The 20,321-nt window shown below is 42.6% G+C and overlaps 2 protein-coding genes and 1 long non-coding RNA gene across 3 annotated transcripts in view; 1 reads left to right on the top strand and 2 right to left on the bottom strand.

Moving 5' to 3' along the window:
• LOC121887790 (piezo-type mechanosensitive ion channel component 2-like) overlaps nt 1-15,053 on the top strand; it is a 73,758-nt gene extending 58,705 nt beyond the window's left edge. The window contains exons 41-54 of the mRNA XM_042398770.1: nt 205-304; nt 2,722-2,869; nt 2,953-3,040; nt 3,121-3,247; nt 3,512-3,670; nt 4,449-4,596; nt 8,241-8,429; nt 9,260-9,352; nt 10,280-10,446; nt 10,527-10,643; nt 10,843-10,922; nt 11,177-11,390; nt 13,430-13,571; nt 13,661-15,053. Of these exons, the coding sequence (XP_042254704.1) occupies nt 205-304; nt 2,722-2,869; nt 2,953-3,040; nt 3,121-3,247; nt 3,512-3,670; nt 4,449-4,596; nt 8,241-8,429; nt 9,260-9,352; nt 10,280-10,446; nt 10,527-10,643; nt 10,843-10,922; nt 11,177-11,390; nt 13,430-13,571; nt 13,661-13,762 (1,874 nt within the window). The 3' untranslated portion in view covers nt 13,763-15,053. The remainder of the gene's footprint in view (nt 1-204; nt 305-2,721; nt 2,870-2,952; nt 3,041-3,120; nt 3,248-3,511; nt 3,671-4,448; nt 4,597-8,240; nt 8,430-9,259; nt 9,353-10,279; nt 10,447-10,526; nt 10,644-10,842; nt 10,923-11,176; nt 11,391-13,429; nt 13,572-13,660) is intronic.
• Nucleotides 10,345-13,423, bottom strand: LOC121887792. Its single transcript, XR_006093059.1, has 3 exons — nt 13,323-13,423; nt 10,582-10,786; nt 10,345-10,431 (listed from the first exon to the last, which is right to left on the bottom strand). It is a non-coding gene; the product is annotated as an uncharacterized LOC121887792 (long non-coding RNA).
• A 1,355-nt stretch (nt 15,054-16,408) lies between the features above and the next one.
• The window catches only part of LOC121888520 (transmembrane protein 200C-like), a 7,044-nt gene continuing 3,131 nt past the window's right edge, over nt 16,409-20,321 (bottom strand). Inside the window, exons 2-6 of the mRNA XM_042400096.1 lie at nt 19,718-19,910; nt 19,307-19,415; nt 19,096-19,225; nt 17,340-18,289; nt 16,409-17,088 (exon numbers count right to left, since the gene is read on the bottom strand). Coding sequence (XP_042256030.1) covers nt 17,386-18,289; nt 19,096-19,225; nt 19,307-19,415; nt 19,718-19,910 — 1,336 coding nt within the window. The 3' untranslated portion in view covers nt 16,409-17,088; nt 17,340-17,385. The remainder of the gene's footprint in view (nt 17,089-17,339; nt 18,290-19,095; nt 19,226-19,306; nt 19,416-19,717; nt 19,911-20,321) is intronic.

Below are 20,321 nucleotides of genomic sequence, written 5' to 3'. Positions count from 1 at the left end.
TGTACTTTTACTGCAATACTTTAACTACATCAAGCTCATAATACTTATGTACTTTTACTGCAATACTTTAACTACATCAAGCTCAGAATACTTATGTACTTTTACTGCAATACTTTAACTACATCAAGCTCATAATACTTATGTACTTTTATTTTAGTACACAGAAAAATGTGTTATTGATGTTTTCTTTTTCATGTGTTTCAGACAGCGTCAGCTCCAGAGCTCAGCAGCTCGGCAGGTTGGATCTGCTACTGCAGAAACTCCGACAACTTTCCATCAGAGCCAAGAATTGCTCTGTTAGCAGGTATGCTAACGCTAACCTGTGAAAACCTGATAGCGATCCTCTCCAGCAGCACTGACACCTCTCTCTCTGACAGGGGACACATGCAGTACATGAGTTCCTAGATTTGCAAGTATTTGTGTCGTGTTAAATCGAGAAGAACAAGGACAAGGGGAGAGTTAAACTGGACAAGAGGAAAAACAAGAATAAAATATAGCCACAAGTGGCGATTCCAGGGTTCAAGCCAACACAGAAGCTGAAAGTTTAAACAGCTTAATTAAAAATGTCCACCAAGTGTAGTGATGTTTGGACAAACTGTCATTGATTTATGGCACCAGGCCCATGCACATGTTCGGGATTGGTGGAGCCTCCTATTGAGTGATTTCTAAATGGTTACACACGTGGTTCAATGATGATATGAAACATATCCTGCGAGTTTTGTGATGATTGGACAAACAATTTCTGATTTATAGTCAGATTTGTGTTAAGCCACGCCCATTATTTTGCGTTTGTAGTGCCCTCTAGTGGTCGATTTGAATGAAACCGGTTGGTATGTGGACGTATCCTGCAAGTTTTGTGATGATTGGCCCAACAGTTGTTGACTTTGGTCTATTTATGTTCTGAGCCACTCCCCTTTGAAGTTCACTGGTCAATATCTTGAAAACTACACAAGATATCAACAAGCTTTATGCAACTGTTGATAAGCTTGGTCCAATGATCCACAGAAAATTTGGTATCAATCGGACCTTCGGTTTAGGAGGAGATTTCAATAAATGTGTTTTCGAAAAAAATCAAAATGGCAGAAAATCTGTCTCGGCGTAAATGGGTGTGGCTTATGTGGATAGATTCGTCTGGACCCACAGAATCCAGGAAAAAAATGGGTTTGGGAGACCCACAGTTCAAAAGTTACAGGTCAAAACGTAAAGGTCATTGTTATAACGCCACCATCTGGCCAACTGGGTTCATATTTCTTGGGCAGCACTTGAACACAACTTCCAGTCAATCGGCAAAATCTCAAGTCTGTCACATTACCATCTCACAGGAATCTGCAAAAATATGATAATAATAATAATAATAATAAACCAGTATAAAAACAAGGAAGGGTTTCAGCCTTTAAGGCTTGAACCCCTGACAAGAACATTTCCAAAAGAACGTGTAACAAGAGCAGCTAGCAGCTAGCAGCTAGCAGGAGCTCAGGTGAGAGGAACAACAGCCTACTAACTCAAAAGGGGGCGAGTAGGCTTACATGTAACTGATGGAAGAAACAACACCCCTGGACCATTGAAAACCTTAAATTCGAAAAATATATAGACAGCATATCAGCACATGGGTACAGGGAACACGAGCAGCGAAGGCACCTCAGGTAAATGCAGGCTTACGCGATGAGCCAGATGTCAGCAAACAAGTATAAAAACACCCGTTATTGTTTCATTTAAAATGACTACTGTCGGCATTTAGCATCCTGATAGCAGAAGGAATGAAGGACTTAGAGCAGTGGTTTGTTCTCCTCAGGGGAGCATTATAACGTCAGAACATGGTCAGATTGGCTTTCTAGGCCACACGTTTCTCTCAGCAGGAGCACAAGTCTCTTTGCGGAGCAGACCTTAACAATACTGTTTTGGCTCTTGTCCTTCACAGACGACCCATTAAATAAGCAAATAAATGAGAAAGTTAAAAAACTTTCAATGAAAGATTGATAAAAAGTGGCTGCTATGAGTCCTGATCTGAATCCTGCTGAACATCAGCCATCAAACCTGAGAGAACTGGAAGAGTCTGAACTACCAGTGAAGAAGAGTCTGAACTACCAGTGAAGAAGAGTAGAAACCTCATTCAGAGTTACAGAAAGAGCTTGACTGCAGTTATTGCCTCCAAAGGCTGAGCTACTAAATATTAAATTAATGGTAACAACATTTTTTGCCATTTTGTGTTAAATAATATGTTAAGTTGTAAATCAAAAGCAAAGTTTCAGTTATATTCAATGTCAAATAAAGAACGATCGATCCCAGATACTTCTGTCAGTTTCAACTTCATACAAAGAAAATGTAGTTTATTTTAAAAAGAGGAAGAAGGGAACCAATATTTTCAGCCATGTCACTTCCTGCCACAACAAAAGAGACAACCACAGATTATTACCATATTCTCTTTTTGTTTTATGTTATTTATAGACTAATGGCTGTCTCGTATTATCCCTACTATTAACATCTCTTTATTTTATTATCAGTAGATTAACACTTGCTTTGTTTATGTTTGTCTTGCACTGTTAAAGTCACATTGTATCAATACTAACTTCATTACTTCTATTTAATTTATTTATTTAATTTTCTATTTTATTCTATTAACTAATACTGTTATTCACATTATTTTTGATAATTTCATTCCTTAACATATCCGTCCTCTCTCACCTGTCCTCTCTCTGACTCACCTGTCTCATGTGTCCACAGGTGTATGTCTCTGTACCGTCCTATTTGTCACTTCTTCAGAGCTCTCGTCCAACCAGAGTACAGCGCCGTGACAGATGTGTACGTCCTCATGTTCCTCGCTGACACCGTCGACTTCATCATCATCGTCTTTGGCTTCTGGGCCTTTGGGGTAAAGTTTTATTGACATCACATGACATCACATGACATCACATGACATCACTCACTCTGAGCCTTTGACTTGTTTCTGTTCAGAAACACTCTGCAGCCGCTGACATCACTTCCTCCCTGTCAGAGGACCAAGTTCCTGAAGCCTTCCTGGTCATGGTTCTGATCCAGTTTGGTATGTCTACGTGTCTGTCTACCTGTCAGTCTACCTTTCTGTCTGTCCACCTGTCTAACTGCCCACCTGTCTGTCTGCAGGTACCATGGTGATAGACAGGGCTCTGTATTTGAGGAAGACAGTTTTGGGGAAGTTGGTGTTTCAGGTGATTTTGGTTCTGGGGATTCACTTCTGGATGTTCTTCATCCTGCCGACGGTCACTGAGAGGTAATGATTACTCATAAACTATATATAATACATACATGTTAAATAAAATATATATATATATATATATAGACTGCACAGCATGTTCAAACATTATAAGCTGAAATACATATTGTTATGAATGTACACAACAAATATTTCTGCTACATATTAACATGTTTTAATATGTGTTCAAAAATCCATATATTCATTATTTAATCTCTTTCTCCCTACCTGTCTGTCTGCCTACCTGTCTGTCTGCCTACCTGTCTGTCTGCCTGTCTCCAGGCGGTTCAATCAGAACCTGGTGGCTCAGCTCTGGTATTTTGTGAAGTGTGTTTACTTCGGGCTGTCGGCCAATCAGATTCGATCTGGTTACCCAACACGAGTTCTGGGAAACTTCTTGACAAAGAGCTACAACTACCTGAACCTGTTCCTGTTCCAGGGGTGAGACTATTAGCCTAGCTTAGCATAAAGCTACAACTACCTGAACCTGTTCCTGTTCCAGGGGTGAGACTATTAGCCTAGCTTAGCATAAAGCTACAACTACCTGAACCTGTTCCTGTTCCAGGGGTGAGACTATTAGCCTAGCTTAGCATAAAGCTACAACTACCTGAACCTGTTCCTGTTCCAGGGGTGAGACTATTAGCCTAGCTTAGCATAAAGCTACAACTACCTGAACCTGTTCCTGTTCCAGGGGTGAGACTATTAGCCTAGCTTAGCATAAAGCTACAACTACCTGAACCTGTTCCTGTTCCAGGGGTGAGACTTTTAGCCTAGCTTAGTATAAAGCTACAACTACCTGAACCTGTTCCTGTTCCAGGGGTGAGACTATTAGCCTAGCTTAGCATAAAGCTACAACTACCTGAACCTGTTCCTGTTCCAGGGGTGAGACTATTAGCCTAGCTTAGCATAAAGCTACAATTACCTGACCTCTTTCCAGGGTTGAGTCTGTTAGCCTAGCTTAGCATAAAGCTACAATTACCTGACCTCTTTCCAGGGTTGAGTCTGTTAGCCTAGCTTAGCATAAAGCTACAACTACCTGCTCCTGTTCCAGGGTTGAGTCTGTTAGCCTCATTTAGCATAAAGACTGGAGGCAGCTGATGTACCGGACTCTGTTATGAATTAAACATTTTAACATGATGTTCCCTGACTGTCCACATACATGTTGTTACCATGGTAACGCTGTAGCTGTCTCCCTCTCCACCTGTCTGCCTGCCTGTAGCTTCCGGCTGGTGCCCTTCCTGACGGAGCTGCGGGCGGTGATGGACTGGGTTTGGACGGACACAACGTTGTCTCTGTCCTCCTGGATCTGTGTGGAGGATGTTTACGCTCACAGCTTCGTCTTAAAGTGCTGGAGGGAGTCTGAGAAGGTCAGTCTCATTAGATTCAATTCAATTCAATTCAATTCAATTCAATTAATTTAAATTAAATTAGATTAAATTAAATTAAATTAAATTAAATTAAATTAAATTAAATTAAATTAAATTAAATTAAATTAAATCAAATTAAATTATTCCCTTACGGACGCAGCCGTGTTTCTGTGCAGCATATTTCTCAACAATCATGTCAAACATAAAGTGACAGTGTAAACTGTCTGTGCTGTAAGGAAAGAAAGATTAACAATTATTCACTATTAAAATGGTAATCATCACTAAACATTTAACTCATATGGCATTTATTTCAGTCATGTGAGACATATGTAGAAATTCACTACAATTACTATTAAAATGTAAAACAACTGAAGCACAAGCAATAAAAATAAAATAAAAACACCACAGACGTAGCATTACACGGGGTCAGCTAACAGTCAAGTTATCATTACACAATATCACAGACACTGGAGACACTGGAGAGACACTGGAGAGACACTGGAGAGACACTGGAGAGACACTGGGAGTCTGACACTGACTGACCATTTACCACCACAAGAGGGAGACAATACAGCAGGTTTAACAGGGTCATACTGGTCGGTATGAGAGCAGTAAAAACACCATGAACACTTTAACCAAAGTGACCCAGCACACACACACAAATGGAAATATTTCAAATTTTATTTATTTTTGTGCAGCTGATATGATTTATTGTATGTAAATGGTGTTCTGGGTTAAATTTAACCCTAAATGATGTAGTATGATTGTGAATGTTTTTTATCCATAAACAAATAGTATAATACACTTTCTCTATGGCTTAATCACTCATTTATTAATGACTGATGATGTATTTATCAGTATGTAAGGGTTCAGACTAGAACCTGAGTCTAGTTACACATATGAACAGGCTGCCGGACAGGAAGTCATCTACAATCCTCGGCAGCATGTGAGTAAATCAGAAGGATGTGACTTTAGGTAGAACTTGTGAACAAAAACTCAAATCAATGACGGCGCTCTCAGATGGAGCCCAGACAAGCAGCTTGCATCTCTCCAGTCCTGGTTAGACTTGAAGGAAGTGACCACAGGATCTGTTTGGTTGCAGCTGTGGACAGTCAGGGATGTGCAGGATGTTCTCAGAGATGTCAGCACTTGTTCTGTGTTGCTTGAAACATATTTCACAATCCAGTCAGACCTTTAGATGCAGCAAACTGCACCTTTAACAAAGTTTAAATAGAACAGTTGATGCATTTTGAAGGTATTAGACTGGTATACTTAGAGAATTAGCCACTAAAACACAGCCATCATCTTTATGAGTCATTATTATTATTCACAAACTGCTGATGAAGCTTGGAAATCTACATGTCAGATGTAAATATTACAAAGAAAATGTGATGTGCTGACAGAATATTACCGGTATGTAGTGGAAAAGTAACACTGAGGGTCACTGGAAGCAGATTCAAAAGCAGGAACTGACTCTTTATGTATTTCTCTTTCATTCTGATGCCTCAGGCCTTCTTCAAGATCAACTATCGATTGCTGCTTTACAATCAATTAGCTTTACTCAAACCTAATGACCTTACTGACCTTCACCCGAGCAGCATCAATGAACAAGAGATTAGACTGATGTAGGAATTTGTGCACTCAAATATCTTTATGATTTTATGGAGGAATTATGAATTATTATTGTGCAACAACTCCAACATGGAATTATTCGTTCAGTGATATAACTCATATTAGAGAAGGTATAATAACAGGGAAACAGTCCTCCTCGTTGGACACACATGAGAGATACACATACACATTTATTACTAATACTACAGCTACAAGTACTAAACACTACAACATTTTACAAACCAGACACAAGAGGGAAACTGGTGCACAAGGCTGTGGCTGGTGAATGATGCAGTTATGTATTGTGTAGCTGGTATGAGAGACCTGATAAACAGATGAGATGACTGTTACCTGAGAAGCAGCGAGTCAAATCAACGGTACAACAGCTTAGTTCTGAATCACCAATTGAAATTACAAATCATGATGCACCAGGGTTTAAGCACGTTGATGATGGATTTGTAGGAATACTTGCTTGCTCTCTGGGGCGGCTTCTTGTGGAGAATGGAGTCTGATGTGCTGGGGTGAGGAGCTGGAGTCTGGATCTGGTAGTGATGAGTGAGTCGGCCGGTCTGGACTTGAAAAGTTCCCATTGGAAGAGAGCTCCTGGTTCAGGCTCTCCTAGACTTGATCCTCAACTCATGACTCTAGATTCAGAAGATGCTCTGAGTCACATCTTCACACTAGCAAGCTGCAAGCTTTGCACCGGCATGACAGAAAGCAAGAAGAACCAGCAACCAGCATCAAGCGGCCTTAAAGAGCAGCAGCCAACAGCACTGAGTCTCAGATAAGACACTGTTGTAAAGTTTCAGTCTGTCCACCCAGAAGATGCATCCTGACCAATCCCAGGGGTTGCAGAGTTCTGGGGGAGCAGAGTCGGTCCCTTCCTGTCCACAGACAGGCGGGTTCAGTTCCTGAATACAGTTACTCCATTAATCAAAGTATTTATGATTTAACAATTTCATGATTCCTAATTTTGCAGTTTTGATAGAAGCTTCAGCGTTCTGACAGTGAAACAAGCAGAACGGTTCTAAACATGATGGTGTTATCATGGATGATGGGACTATGTTAGTGGTTCATGTCCTGGCTTTAAGGCAGTGGAATAAAAGTCACAACACACATGATATACACACACAATACAACAATCAATACAATCAATATACAACAATAACTGTCCTTAGAAAAAATCTAAAACTAATCCATGTCCTCTGGTCTTTGGTCTGACTGCAAACGGCAGGGGTCCATGCCATGTGAGTGTGTGAGTGTGTGTGTGTGTGTGTGTGTGTGTGTGTGTGTGTGTGTTTGTGTTTGTGTGTGTTTGTGTGTGTCACTGGTTCATCCAGTGATCAGTTCTTGGGTTGGTCCCTCAAGTCCTGAAAGTCAAAATCCACAGTGGGATTAAAGTTGGTGGCAGCTCGTCTCTGATTGGCTCTTAGAGGTGAGTTATGATAACCAGTGGTGGGGTCGTTTATCTAGATGGTTCTATCAGTTCATACTGGGATGTGAACTGGTCTTCCCATCTTGCTGCTCTTGTAGCTTGAAGGATCAAAGGTGGTTTGGATCAGTGGTCTGGTTTGGTGACCCTGCAGGAGATGAGGGTTCCTTATCTGATCCTTTCTGTGTGCAGGAGGTTGTTTAGATGGTCAGTGAAGAGTTTGGGGTTCTCACTTTATGAGCCAGCATTCCTGGGGTGTTTAGGAAAGAGCTGGTCGGTGGTTTGAGGCTTGTGTAGAAACTTTACCCTACACTTACTTATCTGGAGAAGGTGCAAATTTCACAACATTTCATCTCACAAATGTCCTAGAAACCAACGTTTTCATCAGCTCTCATATATAAACGGTGCAAATAAGTCAAACAGTGTCAATTTAATTTCAATCTAAATGTGACAAACTTGCCTGAAGAGCTTTGTGACGTCATGTCAGATTGGTTCAATGTGTCAAACATGATGAGGAAGGCAATGGTTCATTTCATGGTTTGATATTCACTGCATCATTTGATATATTTATGTGTTTATTTACGTGTACCTGTGTACTCAGCGGTACCCGCAGCCTCGCGGGCAGAAGAAGAAGCGTGTGGTGAAGTACGGGATGGGCGGTCTGATCGTTCTGCTGCTGATCTGTATCGTCTGGTTTCCGCTGCTCTTCATGTCGCTCATCAAGTCTGTCGCCGGAGTCGTCAACCGGCCGCTGGACGTCTCTCTGACCATCACGCTGGGAGGCTTCCAGGTAACACACCTGTACTGACACCTGTACTGTAACCTGTACTGTAACCTGTACTGACACCTGTACTGACACCTGTACTGACACCTGTACTGTAACCTGTACTGACACCTGTACTGTAACCTGTACTGACACCTGTACTGACACCTGTACTGACACCTGTACTGTAACCTGTACTGACACCTGTACTGACACCTGTACTGACACCTGTACTGTAACCTGTACTGACACCTGTACTGACACCTGTACTGACACCTGTACTGTAACCTGTACTGACACCTGTACTGACACCTGTACTGACACCTGTACTGTAACCTGTACTGTAACCTGTACTGTAACCTGTACTGACACCTGTACTGACACCTGTACTGTAACCTGTACTGTAACCTGTACTGAAACCTGTACTGACACCTGTACTGTAACCTGTACTGACACCTGTACTGACACCTGTACTGTAACCTGTACTGTAACCTGTACTGTAACCTGTACTGTAACCTGTACTGTAACCTGTACTGACACCTGTACTGTAACCTGTACTGACACCTGTACTGACACCTGTACTGTAACCTGTACTGACACCTGTACTGACACCTGTACTGACACCTGTACTGTAACCTGTACTGTAACCTGTACTGACACCTGTACTGACACCTGTACTGACACCTGTACTGTAACCTGTACTGACACCTGTACTGACACCTGTACTGACACCTGTACTGACACCTGTACTGTAACCTGTACTGACACCTGTACTGTAACCTGTACTGTAGTATTCTCAGTAGTATCAGTAGTATATTAGCAGTATTATAACTGAGCAGCTGCTGTTTTGTTGGCAGCCGATCTTCACGATGAGTGCGCAGCAGAATCAGCTCAAAGATCTGACTGAGGAAGACTTCGGCTCCTTCATCAGCTCATATAGTTACACACCTGTAAGTACCTGCAGTACTACTGCACACCTCTACGCTCTCTGCAGTACTTCTACACACTTGCAAGTACTACTACACATCTGTAAGTACCAACAGTAAAACTACACACCTGTAAGTTCTCTGCAGTACTGGTGTTTGTACTGGTACACTAACATGCTAAAACAGTATGTAAGACTTTTTACTATGTCTGAAACCTTCATATGAAACCAGTAGTACATGAATTGCATCCTATTTATAGGGAAATATCACAGTATTTAAGCACTGGTCACTACGCCAGCATAAATATCCCACAATGCAATGCAGTGGTGACGACAACAGCAACAACAGAACAGACGATGGTAGACAGTGAAGGTGCTGACACATGACCAGCAGCTAACGGGAGAGCAGCGCTGTTGGTGTCACACACTGCTCAACATTACCAAAGTCCAAATGATTTCAACTCTGACCTCAGTTGCGTTGCGTGGACAGATCACGCCCCCCCGCCTTCACTTCCATACTCAGTCTAATATCAGTGCAGTCCACTGATTCTCTTTGCCCTCCCTACTAACATATTTTACTATTATTAGTACGTCTTGACGTGTAACATTTGTTAACATCTATCAGTGAATAATCTGGCTGTTTGATGTCTGTGTAGCCTTTGATTTAAGACCTGCACTGTTCTCATCATCTGGAGGCAGCTTAAGGTCTCATTCTGCTGGGCATAATATATTTTATTATTAATTAGTGTTGCAGATGGTGTTAGAGGTGAGGTTGGCATGGGTTACCATGGTTACATGTATCCAACCAGCAAGGAGGCTCTCAGGAAAGTGCTCTCATTGCGTCCGAAAGGATACACACTGCTGTTAAGTTGAACAATAGAACACATATTATGTGTATGTATGTGCATAGAACGGTGTTTGTAGTCTGATCCCTGTGGCCTGTGTTTCCCAGAGTGCCTTGCAGTTCCTGGAGGCGTACAGCCGGGAGGACGTCACGCTGGCCGAGCTGCAGGGCAGCAGTAACTCTCTGTGGACCATCAGTCCTCCCAGCAGGACCTACCTCAGCGAGGTGCTCAGCCTGGACCACTTCCCCCTCACACTGTCCTGGACCATCCAGAGGTAAGAACTGATCAATAATCAATAATCAATCATCAGTAAAACAAACTGCATTCTGAGTGAGTGAGTTTTGTTTCTAACAGGAACCTGAGTCTGGGGGCGAAGGCGGAGCTCGCGTCAGGTAAACATGTGACCTACCTGGATGATCAGACCCGCCTGGAGCTGATCCAGCTGCTGAACGGAACCAGGACACTTCCTGTGTGAGTGCAGGGGGTGGGGCCACATGTTCTCCAGATGTTCTCCAGATGTTCTCCAGATGTTCTCTGGATGTTCACCTGAGAACGTTCTCCAGATGTTCTCCAGATGTTCTCCTGACGTTGCTGTAGAGAACTGGACCTAGGATCTATAACAAGAACATTATCAGAATGATTAGCCAGCTAACTGTCCGTTTGTTTCCAGGGTGATACAGGAAGTGCTGCCATGTTTCATCCGAGCTCCAAGCGACTCCAACGCCAAACCCATCGAACAGCTTTACCCAGGTTTATATTTATATTCTATAAAACTACATTTGATTGGTTGTTTAACTTCAGTACTGAGAGGAGAATGTGTGTATTTATCGTTCTGTCACATAAAAATAAAAAAATATAAAAATACAGAAACGTGATGAGAGATTTTCTAGTTTTTCATCAGTAAATGTAAATTCAGTTTATATTTCTCTCGTTTCCATGGTAACAAACTATCGTACTGACGCCTCCTCCGATCACATGGCCGCTCTCCTCTCTCGTCCAATCAGATGACCGCTACAAGGACATCCTGCTGGCCCTGGAGCGGTCGACCAATCAGAGCCGAGAGATCCAGGAGTGGTGGATCGTCGATCAACCGGCCACCGGCCGCGTGCCTGTCGGGGGCGGAGCTTCGGCAGGCAACAGGAGGGAGGCGGGGCTTCAGCTGTTTGTGTTCAGTGATAAAGTCAGTCCTCCAAGTCTGGGTTTCCTGGCTGGATACGGGTACGTAGCACTACTGCAATACCTGTAGTATTACTGCAATACCTGGGTATTACTGCAATACCTGGGTATCACTGCAATACCTGGGTATTAATGCAATACCTGTAGTATTACTGCAATACCTCTAGTATTACTGCAATACCTGGGTATTAATGCAATACCTGTAGTATTACTGCAATACCTGGGTATTAATGCAATACCTGTAGTATTACTGCAATACCTAGGTATTACTGCAATACCTCTAACATTACTGTAAAACCTCTAGTATTACTGCAATACCTGTAGTATTACTGCAATACCTGTAGTATTACTGCAATACCTCTAGTATTACTGCAATACCTGGGTATCACTGCAATACCTCTAACATTACTGTAAAACCTCTAGTATTACTGCAAAACCTCTAGTATTACTGCAATACCTGGGTATTACTGCAGTACCTGGGTATTAATGCAATACCTGGGTATTACTGCAATACCTCTAACATTACTGCAAAACCTTTAGTATTAATGCAATACCTGGGTATCACTGCAATACCTCTAACATTACTGTAAAACCTCTAACATTACTGCAAAACCTTTAGTATTACTGCAATACCTGGGTATTACTGCAATACCTGGGTATTACTGCAGTACCTGGGTATTAATGCAATACCTGGGTATTACTGCAATACCTCTAACATTACTGCAAAACCTTTAGTATTAATGCAATACCTGGGTATTACTGCAAAACCTTTAGTATTACTGCAATACCTGGGTATTACTGCAATACCTGGGTATTAATGCAATACCTGGGTATTACTGCAATACCTCTAACATTACTGCAAAACCTCTAGTATTACTGCAATACCTGGGTATTACTGCAAAACCTTTAGTATTACTGCAATACCTGGGTATTACTGCAATACCTGGGTATTAATGCAATACCTGGGTATTACTGCAATACCTCTAACATTACTGCAAAACCTCTAGTATTACTGCAAAACCTCTAGTATTACTGCAATACCTCTAGTATTACTGCAGCACCTTTAGTATTACTGCAATACCTGTAGTATTACTGCAATACCTGTAGTATTACTGCAGTACCTGTAGTATTACTGCAATACCTCTAGTATTACTGCAATACCTCTAGTATTACTGCAGCACCTTTAGTATTACTGCAATACCTGTAGTATTACTGCAATACCTGTAGTATTACTGCAGTACCTGTAGTATTACTGCAGTACCTGTAGTATTACTGCAATACCTGTAGTATTACTGCAATACCTGTAGTATTACTGCAGTACCTGTAGTATTACTGCAATACCTGTAGTATTACTGCAATACCTGTAGTATTACTGCAGTACCTGTAGTGCATACAGATGGAGAGGAGGAGGAGGAGAGAGGAGCCCAGTGCATCATGGGAAGTCCCCCAGCAGTCTAGGCCTATAGCAGCATAACTAAGGGCTGATCCAAGGCGAGCCTGGTCGGCCCTAACTATAAGCTTTATCAAAAAGGAAAGTTTTAAGCCTACTCTTAAACATAGAGAGGGTGTCTGCACCCCGGACTGAATCTGGAAGATGGTTCCACAGGAGAGGAGCCTGATAACTGAAGGCTCTGCCTCCCATTCTACTTTTAAAGACTGTAGGAACCACCAGTAAGCTGCATACTGGGAGCGCAGTGTTCTAGTGGGATAATACGGTATTATGAGCTCTTCAAGATATGATGGTGTCTGACCATTAAGGGCTTTGTAAGTTAGGAGAAGGATTTTAAATTCTATTCTGGATTTTACAGGAAGCCAATGCAGCGAAGCTAAAATGGGAGAAATGTGGTCTCTTTCTAGTTTCTCGCAGTACAGCTGCTAAAAACATGATATACGTTATATTCATGGTAAACATCTATACGTTATAAACAGTATATATAACAGTATATTGTACAGTAATTGAGTAAATATACTTACATACTTTCCACCACAGGGAGTCGTAACACTGACTGTCTGACCCAGCTCCACTAACAGCCACCCTTCTTCTTCTCCTTCTTCTTCTTCTCCCTGCCCTCGCCCTGCAGCATCATGGGATTGTACGCCTCGGTGGTTTTGGTCATCGGGAAGTTTGTGCGCGAGTTCTTCAGCGGCATCAGTCACTCCATCATGTTCGAAGAGCTGCCCTGCGTCGACCGCATCCTCAAACTCTGCACCGACATCTTCCTGGTACTCGCCTTCCCGACCACACCCACAAACACCACTCAGCATCTGATTGGCTGTCATGCTGCAATCTGATTGGCTGTTCTCTGTTTCAGGTGAGAGAGACAGGTGAGCTGGAGCTGGAGGAGGAACTTTACGCCAAACTGATCTTCCTGTATCGATCACCAGAGACTTTGATCAAATGGACACGACGCTGACCTCATCGATCAATAAGCGATAATCAACATCAGTTACTGTCTGATTACTTGTAGTGATGTCACATCCTGTTACATCATCAGCTGATTGCTGTGAACCAAACATCTGGTTCCTCCAACATTCTTAAAATGTTACACTGAACCTTCAGAGAACGTTCTCCTGACGTTCTATAATCTCTTTTTATTATATGATTATATATACGTTCTCCAGATGTTCTCCAGACGTTCTCCTGACGTTCTATAATCTCTTTTTATTATATGATTATATATGTTCTCCAGACGTTCTCCAGACGTTCTCCAGACGTTCTACTGACGTTCTACAGACATTCTACTGATATTCTACTGACATTCTACTGACGTTCTGCTGACATTCTCCTGAGAACGTTCTCTAGATGTTCTCTAGATGTTCTCCTGATGTTCCTTTAAAGAACAGGACTAGATCTAAAACAGGAACATTGTCAGAATGTTTTCTGCAGGTGACAAGAAACAGGGAACTTTGGAGAACGTTGCTGGAACATTACATTTTGCTCCAATAGGAGCAGCTGGAGGGCGGAGCTAAGTCTTCAGACAGTGATGGGAAGATTATACAAGTGTTGATTGACAGCTGCAGGGACACGACTGATCCTGGAAAACCTGGAATTGTTTAAGGCAGCTTTGTAGTCCTGGAAAAGTGTTTAAAACTGTGAAGCACTGCCCACAACCCATAACTTTCAGAACGTATGATTGGACATTGCTGCTGTCACTCCCACATTGATTGACAGATATTTAATGACTTTGTGTACGGGGTCTCATCTGTAAACAGGAAGCGATGTCACTTCTGACATGCCAATCAACAATAAGTTTCACTTTCACTTATTTATTCGACTTTAATGTTTACAGGACAAACCTCAGTATTTACGTTAGCACTATGTTAGCATCATGTTAGCTGTTAGCTTCATGTTAGTTGTAATTAGCTCTGTGTTAGCACTGTGTTAGCTCACGTTAGCTGTAATAAGCCCTGCAGTAGCTCAACATTAGCTTCACTTTAGCTGTGTTAGCCCTACAATAACGTCACGTTAGCTGTAATTAGCTGTGTTAGCCCTACATTAGCTTCATGTTAGCTGTAATTAGCTCTGTGTTAGCCCTACATTAGCTTCATTTTAGCTGTAATTAGCTCTGTGCTAGCATCCACCTGGAGACAGAAGACTAGAAACAGATTTAGAATAAATTCCCATCTTTGTTTGTTGTTGTTGTTTTACAGTGAATTTCTCTGTTCACATCACTTGATGATCAAAAACTGTAAACTTTACCTGTAAGCTTTATCTGTAAACTATGTTTCTTGTGACTGTTTAAACTGAATATGTATAAATAAAAGACTTTTGTTTATCAAACTGAGAGTCAGCTGTTTGTTGGAGCAGCTTCAGATGGTCACATGACTGTTCACTCTTGTGAACCCTGATCACATGGTTCGGGTTAAAACACCAGAGAATCAGTGGCAGCTGGTGAAATTTAAAATGAAAACAATAGAATAACTTTAGCACAAAAGAAAGTAACTTTAGCAAGAAAACAAACATAAACACCAAAACAAAGTAATGTCAGCACAAAAACAATATTAAAGTTGGCAAGAAAACAAAGTAATGAAAGTACGAACACAATAATGTAAAACTAGCCAGAAAACAATAAAGTAACCTAAGCATGAAAAAATAAAGTAATGTTAGCATGAAAACAATAAAGTAATATAAGCATGAAAACAATAAAGTAACGTTAGCATGAAAACAATAAAGTAATATAAGCATGAAAACAATAAAGTAACGTTAGCATGAAAACAATAAAGTAATATAAGTATGAAAACAATAAAGTAACGTTAGCATGAAAACAATAAAGTAATATTAGCATGAAAACAAAGTAATATAAGCATGAGAACAATAAAGTAACGTTAGCATGAAAACAATAAAGTAGCGTAAGCATGAAAACAATAAAGTGACGTTAGCATGAAAACAATAAGGTAACATTAGCATGAAAACAATAAAGTAGCGTAATCATGAAAACAATAAAGTTAGCATGAAAACAATAAAGTTAGCATGAAAACAATAAAGTAACCTAAGCATGAAAACAGTAAAGTAACGTTAGCATGAAAACAATAAAGTGACGTTAGCATGAAAACAATAAAGTAACATTAGCATGAAAACAATAAAGTAACGTTAGCACAAAAACAATAAAGTAACGTTAGCACGAAAACAATAAAGTAACGTTAGCACAAAAACAATAAAGTAACGTTAGCACGAAAACAATAAAGTAATATTAGCACAAAACCAAAGTAACGTAAGCATGAAAACAATAACGTTAGCTGCATCCTGTGGCGAGAGCAGCCTCAGGTCACCTGCTTGCTAAGGGCTGAAGGACGGACATACACACTCATTAGGTTGGCAGCCCTCACACGGAAAATGTACGTATTCACACCAAATTAACTGAATACAATTTGAAGGCACATTTTTAATAAATGCTGGCATGATTACAAGACACAGAATACAAATAAACACTTTTATTTGATAGTTATTTGATAATATATAATTAATTTATGTTGAGCATGTTTTAATAGCCTTTCTTCTCTGGACTGTTGGAAGGTGAGCAGACTTGTTATTCAGCTGAAACATCATCCAAACTCAGAAGCAACATCATAATATTCATTCTTTAATGTTTTCATTCAATTCAGTTACACATGGAAACATTTTGCTGCTGTCAGACAGAAACACAGTGAAGTGTTTGGTAATAAAACCAAGATCAGACCAGAATGTGCTTCTTCTTCTTCTGTTATCAATGAAACAGTTTCAGTTCAGACTGAACGCTGCGGTCAGAGCAGCTGATTGGACGTTGTGCTGTTAAGGTGAAGCTGGTTTCAGTGGAAGACGTTGGTTCGCTACAACTTTAAATCCCTTTCACTGAGTCTCTCAGAGTTACAAACCTCTAATACTTCTGCATTTACTCTCAGTTACATTCTGATTGAAATGATGAACTTTAGGAAAGTGACGAGTTTAAAGGCAGAAACAACCGGCTCTGCTCTGCTTCACTGGAAGACGAGTCCAATCTATCGATACTGATTCAGATTCATGGAGCTTTCAAAGGTTAAAGATACTGAAGCACAGAAGTATTCAAACTTTAAACATTTAACATTTTTCAGTTTCTGTGGAGATACGTTTTGTTGTGCTCCTGTTTGGAAGTTTCAGGTTCTTCTGCATGATCATGAACGCACCGCGCACAGGTAAAGGTATAAAAACATCTGTTCAGGTGGAAGACTCCTTATTGCTGCACACAGACCTTCTTCATGTGTCACATGACCAGTCAGTCCATCTCTGATTGGAAAGAACGAAAACAATAAAGTAACATAAGCATGAAAATGAAGTAACGTTAGCATGAAAACAATAAAATAACATCAGAACAAAAACAAAATAATGTTTACATGAAAACAATAAAGTGACGTTAGTGTGAAAACAATAAAATAACATCAGAACAAAAACAAAATAATGTTTACATGAAAACAATAAAGTGACGTTAGTGTGAAAACAATAAAATAACATCAGCACAAAAACAAAATAACGTTTACATGAAAAGCACAAATCCACAGTTCTCCTCATGTGTCACATGACCAGTCAGTCAGTCTCTGATTGGTCGTCCCGCCTCAGTGAAATCATCCTCAGCTTCTCCCTGTTGGAGAACTGCCTGTGTGATGTCACCTCCACCTGTGATGTCACATGATGTGAGGCTGCGGTCTCCGTCCACTCGCAGGACTCCTCCTCACTGTGAGACAGCTCGCTGTAAACCACTGGGAGGCTCCGCCTCCTGCAGGGCGGGGCCAGAGTGGGCGAGCAGGCCAGCAGGTGAGAGAGGGAGGAGACAGACAAGTGGGATGGGCTGAGGGAGGAGGAGGACGGGAAGGAGCCAGGTTGGGGGGGTGGGGGTTGAACCACCGGGGGGGGGGATACCTCCTCCCGTCTGTCACCTCCTCCCGCTGACCCCCCCCAGCCCTGGCCACTCCTGGCCCGAGCCGAGTGCCTCCGCCGCGGGGAGGGAGGCCGTGGGCGGCGCAGGGGGAGTGTGGAGGAGCTGAGGGAGGTGGGGGTGGGTTTGAAGCTGGGAGGGAGGGGGAGTCTGTGGGAGGAGCAGGGGGAGGGAGGAGTGTCTTGCAGCCCATGTTCGATACTGAACACTGTGTCCCCGCCTCCTCTGCTGCTGCTGGGCAACGGTTGCCTGGACGACAGCTCACCCGCCTCCCTCCTGCTGAGCAGGGAGGCCGGGTACGCCTGGGACTTGGCCTCCAGGCTCTTTGATTGGATGTAGTTGACGAGGCCGTTGAGGGGATTGGCTGAGGAGGAGGGGGCGGTTCTCTTCAGGCTATGCAGGTCGATGACAGTGGAGTAAATGTCCCGCAGATTGATCACCTTTGTCTTCCGGTCGCGGTTCTCGTGCAGGACGGCGTTTGCACAGATGAACAAGAAGATCCCGATCCCCATGATGAGAGGCCCAAACACCTTCAGCCTATCAGAGTACAGATACCTGCACACACATTTAAAACAGCCTATCAGAGCACAGATACCTGCACACACATTTAAAACAGCCTATCAGAGTACAGATACCTGCACACACATTTAAAACAGCCTATCAGAGCACAGATACCTGCACACACATTTAAAACAGCCTATCAGAGCACAGATACCTGCACACACATTTAACACAGCCTATCAGAGCACAGATACCTGCACACACATTTAACACAGCCTATCAGAGTACAGATACCTGCACACACATTTAAAACAGCCTATCAGAGCACAGATACCTGCACACACATTTAAAACAGCCTATCAGAGCACAGATACCTGCACACACATTTAACACAGCCTATCAGAGCACAGATACCTGCACACACATTTAAAACAGCCTATCAGAGCACAGATACCTGCACACACATTTAACACTTTTGTTCCGTCCTCTGCGCGGCTTCACTGGAGTGTTTCAGAAGCGGAATAATTGTGGTCAAGCAGCCTCCAGTTGTGACTACTGTAATTACGGTAGCCTGAGCTGAATGAGCACCTTTAGGCTACCGTAATTACTGCAGTGGCAGCGCAACTGAACTGCCCAATTTTGTTTACTTGCTCAGATTTTGTTGATTTGGTCTTTCTTTGACTTTTGTGCTTCTTCTATCGGTAAGTAAAATGATTTCTTTATTTGTCTGTTTTAATTGTGTTTATCGTTAACGTACGATCGGGAGTCTGCACGGGGTTGAACGGACCAGATGCTCTACGCAGCTGGAACGCAACGCAGCTGGAACGTGACGCAGACGCCTGGTGGAATCAAGCCGTTACCTGTCGAGGAAATCCTCCAGAAAACCTCGAGGAGTTGTCCCGTTGATGCTTTCTGTTTGGTTAAAACCTTCATCACCTCCTCCTCTTCCTCCTGCTCCTCCATCACCTCCTTCTCGTCCTGCTCCTCCATCACCTCCTTCTCCTCCTCCTGCTCCTCCATCACCTCCTCCTGCTCCTCCATCACCTCCTTCTCGTCCTGCTCCTCCATCACCTCCTTCTCGTCCTGCTCCTCCATCACCTCCTTCTCCTCCTCCTGCTCCTCCATCAGCTCCTTCTGCTCCTCCAGCACCTCCTTGTAGTTGCTCCCTTTCCTCTCCTTCCTGTTTCAACAGAACATCTGAGTTAACGTTGCATCATTAACAAGTAAAGCAGGTAATCTGATTACTGCAGGTAGCAGTTACCTGTAATCTGATTACTGCAGGTAGCAGTTACCTGTAATCTGATTACTAGTGATGTAATCAGACAATTTATGAATAATCAGATTACTTGTAAATCAATCAGATTACCTTGAAGTAGTTGGATTACCTTGAATATGGATTACTCATGAAGTAATCAGATTACTCACGGAGTACCTGTGCCCCCCCCGTCTGTATGTGTTGAGGTGAGGTGCGGTGCGTCTCACCTGAGCGTCAGACACGGAGGCGAGCGCGGCGCCCTCCTGTGGCCGGTGGCTGAAAAACAGCCCGTCCCTCGGCCAGTAGCCCAGAGCGGCCATGACCACGCCCATCAGCAGGACCATGATGCCGAGCGCTGCCACGAGCCCTGAGAGCGAGCACAGCTGCAGCTTCCCCTTCACCACCACCACCTCGTTCCTGCTGAGGTCACACAGGTCATAGATGTCATAGATGATGTCATCTGTGTGTGTGTGTGTGTGTGTGTGTGTGTGTCTACATCAGCAGGGACAACCTCAGACGCCTCCTGGCTGGCAGGCTGAGGAATCCACTCGGTGGCCAATCAAAGTGCAGCATCGGACACACATGATCCCACACAGACCCCATCAGGACTGGTTCGACAACAACTCCTCTCAAATACACTCACTCCTAGAAATAAAGCACATAAACCCTGATTCACCCTGAAAACTGCATTTACTGAGGCAAGAGCAGCTCAACAACCAGCGGACTGCAACAACACATCAAAGCCCACACAGCCCCAGGAAACAAGCCCTCATCCCAGTTCCATCTGCAGATGGGAACATCCTCCTCAAACACAGGCACCAGATCCTCCTT

Source organism: Thunnus maccoyii, chromosome 21 (genome assembly GCF_910596095.1).
Source record: "Thunnus maccoyii chromosome 21, fThuMac1.1, whole genome shotgun sequence".
Taxonomy (NCBI): domain Eukaryota; kingdom Metazoa; phylum Chordata; class Actinopteri; order Scombriformes; family Scombridae; genus Thunnus; species Thunnus maccoyii.
Note: the sequence above shows the minus strand (reverse complement) of the source record. Positions and strands in the feature narration are given on the sequence as shown.